Below are 4,534 nucleotides of genomic sequence, written 5' to 3' on the forward strand. Positions count from 1 at the left end.
TTTTGTGTGTCAGTGTAGATGTATCTATTTTCTATTCTTGTAGATGTGTATCAAGTATTGAAATTCCTTGGACCTGCAATAACTGTGTTTTACATTTCTGAGTGTTTTCCAACTGATTTCTGAAAATTCTGCACTATTCTACATCCTCACCAGTAATATGAGATTGGAAATTCCTTGCATCCTTGTGAGCAGTTAACATTTTATCATAATCCTGCCAATCAATGTGAAATTTTGTTGCACTGTGATTTTTACTTAAATGTTCCTATTAACTAATTGTGGTACACATATTTTCAGGAACTTAATAGTTATATATCTACCTCCAATGAAAGGATAATTTTTAAATGATCTAGCTATTTTTAACTAGATTATTTGTCTTTTAGCCATTAAAAAACAAAAGCTCTTTAGTTCTATTAATTGTTCTCCCTAAGATATATTACTTCAGATGTGTTATTTTCATCTATCTATGGTGGTTTTAAAGAACAAATTACTGTTAATTTTAATTATGTTCAATTTTTTCCATAACATTTGTTTGCAATATCTTATCCACACCAATTTCATAGGCATGAAATTCTACCTAGGTATTTCTTCAAATGTCATTTTTAGATATTATATTATATATTATAGTATCCATTTTCATTATTTCATAGTATGAAAGTTGGATATCAAATATGAACATGTAACTTCATCTAATTGCCCATTTATTGGAAAAATGTTCTTCTTACACTGAATTGTTAGGGAACATATAACTACAATGATTTATATATGTAACATTTTTATAGATTGGCAATTTCCTGACCTCTCATGCCATATTACGGCTTTTGATTTCAAGTTCTCCCTAATTGTCCTAACTTAAAGTACTGCTATAATATTAGTTAAAGTACACCATATACTATTGATTTCCTTATGGGAAAGGCTTTAGGTTATGACCAATAAATATTGCAAGTGTTGTATATGTAGGTGGTGGTCATTTTTGTGTGTGTGGATGCTGTTTTTTACTATAACATAGAAAAAATTGATACCATGATTCAGGAAATGACAAATATGAAGAGTCCTTAGCAGACTGAGTACTGATATTCTCATAGCAAAAATCATATTCAGGGACAGGTGTATCTTATGTTTATCTGTAAGTTCCATGTGTTGATAGGGCTAATGTCTTAGGTAGTTAAAATAGAAGATGCCTCTCAAAATACAAGCTTGAGTTCTAAAGTGGAAATTTCTGGTTTCTTTAAGAACTCGGGGTGTCATATGATATTTTTCTGGAAGCTGTCTTGTGAGCAGGTGCCCTAGTCAGGGTTTCTATTCCTGCACAAACATCATGACAAAGAAGCAAGTTGGGGAGGAAAGTGTTTATTCAGGTTACACTTCCACATTGCTGTTCATCACCAAGGAAGTCAAGACTGGAACTCAAGCAGGTCAGGAAGCAGGAGCTGATGCAGAGACCATGGAAGGATGGTCTTTACTGGGTTGCCTCCCCTGGCTTGCTCAGCCTGCTCTCTTATAGAACCAAGACTACCAGCCCAGAGATGGCACCAGCCACAAGGGAACCTCCCCACTTGATGACTAATTGAAAAAAAAAATGCCTTGCAGCTGGATCTCATGGAGGCATTTCCCTAACTGAAGCTACTTTCTTTGTGATAACTCCAGCCTGTGTCAAGTTGACACAAAACTAGCCAGTAGAGCAGGCATGCAATATTTTCCTGAAAACAGACACATGAAAGTATGTGTGATGTTTAAAAAGACAGTAAATAGGACCCCACAGACAGTGAAAGGTTAATCTTGTGTTACTAAACCATGCAATGCTTGGCTAGTCTTTCCTGGCCATAAAGAACTGTTCTAGTCTGCAATGGCTGTGCAAAGCTTCACTGGTCTTCGAAGGTCGTCACTTTGTAGAGAGAAATGTGCCAATGAACTTCTTGTGGTATTGTGGCTGATTCTGGCTAGTTCATACTACTGACACACGAATATTTAGCAGAACTTGAAGTTTCTGTTGAATCAAACCCTGCTATTGATTCATGTTTGATATCTGCTATTTGACTGGATTGCAGGTATTCGGACAATGAAGAGTGGAATCAGCACAAAGAACTACTTTTAAAAAGGTCCAGAAAAAGAAAAACACCTAGTAGCCCTCTTTCTTCACTACTTCTGGTTGGTAAGCTAGAAGGGAGGTTGAAGAGTTCAAGAACCCTAAATAAAGTGGGTTTAGAAAAATCTAAGCCTACCGAATTCTGTTTAACACTTGAGGTATATAAAACTACAGATAACAATCTCATTTTTCCCCTCTTTCTACATAGAACTCCCAGAAGAAAATGTTCAAGGGAAATATTTCTGGAGTAACTGAGTTCAGTCTTGCTGGTTTAACAGACAAACCAGGTCTGCAGCTGCCCCTCTTCCTCCTGTTCCTAGGAATCTATGCGTTCACAGTGGTGGGGAATCTGAGCATGATCACTCTGATACTATTCAGTTCTCAACTACACACGCCCATGTATTATTTCCTCAGCAGTCTGTCCTTCATTGACCTCTGCCAGTCCAATGTCATTATTCCCAAAATGTTGGTGAACTTTTTGGCCATGAAGAACATCATCTCCTATCCTGAATGCCTAGCACAGTTATGCTTTTTTGCTACTTTTGGTATTGCAGAGTGTCAAATGTTGGCTGTAATGGCATATGACCGCTATGTTGCCATTTGTAAGCCCTTGCTTTACAATGCTATAATGTCCTTTCAAGTCTGTTCCTGGATGATATTTGGAGTATTCAGTATGGCTTTGATTGGTGCCACAACTCAAACAGTCTGCATGTTAAGAGTGGATTTCTGTAAGGCCAATGTAATAAATCATTACTTCTGTGATCTTTCCCCACTCCTGAAACTCTCTTGTTCTGATACTTTTATTAATGAAATATTAGCTTTATGCTTCAGTGTTTTCAACATCTTTGTTCCCATTCTGACTATTCTAAGCTCTTACATCTTCATCATTGCCAGCATCCTCCGGATTAAATCCACAGAAGGCAGGTCCAAAGCCTTCAGCACCTGCAGCTCACACATATCAGCTGTTGCTATCTTCTTTGGTTCCCTTGCATTCATGTACCTGCAGCCATCATCAGTCAGCTCCATGGACCAAGGGAAAGTGTCTTCTGTATTTTACACCATTGTTGTGCCCATGCTGAATCCTTTGATCTACAGCCTAAGGAATAAGGATGTCAAAGTTGCTCTAAATAAGTTCCTTGAAAGACTTTTTTCTTGTGAACAAAAATGATTTTTCTTTACTAAGATTCTTGTTTAGAGGACTGACAAACAGTTCAACTTGCTATGTATGGCCACCACATGGTATGAGATTATGACTATTTATTCCTGTTGGGGTTTTTTGTTGTTGTTTTGTTTTTGTTTTTGTTTTTTGAGACAGGGTTTCTCTGTGTATCCCTTGCTGTCCTGGAACTCACTTTGTAGACCAGGCTGTCCTCCAACTCAGAAATCCACCTGCCTCTGCCTCCCGAGTGCTGGGATTAAAGGCATGTGCCGCCACGCCCAGCTTTCTGTTTATTTTTAAAATCTCCAAGGGCGAGACAAGTTTTAGACAATGGAACATAGAAAGGACAACATCTATATGGGATATAGAAAAACATCTGCTTATCATAGCATGCATCACACTAGTCAGTTTGTCAAACCATCAAATCCTTCTTATGAGTGATTCTGTTCTATGTATGTAGAACAATTTTCATTTTATGCAAGTCATAGTTATCTTCTAGCAGAGAATAAATACATTTGGCCAGCATTCTTGATTATCTCAATATTCTATGTAATTAGCCTTTTTAATGAAATATATTTCTAAGGATTTCAAACATTGTGATATCCAAAACAATAATTTTACTAAAAATTAAACTATGCAAAAAGACTAGGTTTTTTTCTAAGTCCATAGAACTATATTAAAGGACATAGAGTGATATCTGGAGTGGTAAAATAGCTCCTACAAAAAAAAAAAAACGAACTAGAAAGGATGAGACACACTCTGCTAAACAGGAATTAGCTCAGTATACACAAGGCTCTAAAGCAAGTTGAAAGTAAGAGCAAAAATTCTTACGTTCACATATTTCTAATATTTGATGGTATACCTCCAGCACATAACCAACTATGGCAGATTCAGAAATACATTATCTTACTATGGTTTAAATATATGATATAAGTTCAGATCTAGAAAGCAAAACTGGTAAAATTGTTTTCTGAATAATAACATATTAGTCAGAAATATTAAATACCCTCATATTTTAAAATGACTATCATGAAAAGAAAAAAGTAAATTAAGGAAAGAGAAGGAAATTTCCAAAAAAATAAATTCCTATTATTTCCCTTACCCAATTAAATTCCCATTGCTTCCCTTGAAACAGCAATCATAAAACTGAGATTATGCTTCTGGAAGGTAACGCTTCATATCAGGCCATCAGTAGATCTAAGTGGCCTCTAAAAATACAAAAAATTCTGATCCTGATTTAACTTTGGTACCTGGTATCTGTCTAGGAAGTTGTCCATTTTATCCAGGTTTTC

The 4,534-nt window shown here is 36.1% G+C and overlaps 1 protein-coding gene across 1 annotated transcript; it reads left to right on the forward strand.

Moving 5' to 3' along the window:
- Nucleotides 1-2,306: 2,306 nt before the first annotated feature.
- Nucleotides 2,307-3,325, forward strand: LOC110327889 (olfactory receptor 150-like). Its single transcript, XM_021207152.1, has one exon. It carries the CDS (start codon nt 2,307-2,309, stop codon nt 3,249-3,251), a length of 945 nt encoding a protein of 314 aa, XP_021062811.1. The 3' UTR covers nt 3,252-3,325.
- The last annotated feature ends 1,209 nt before the right edge of the window (nt 3,326-4,534 follow it).

Source organism: Mus pahari, chromosome 10, assembly GCF_900095145.1.
Source record: "Mus pahari chromosome 10, PAHARI_EIJ_v1.1, whole genome shotgun sequence".
In the NCBI taxonomy this organism is placed as follows: domain Eukaryota; kingdom Metazoa; phylum Chordata; class Mammalia; order Rodentia; family Muridae; genus Mus; species Mus pahari.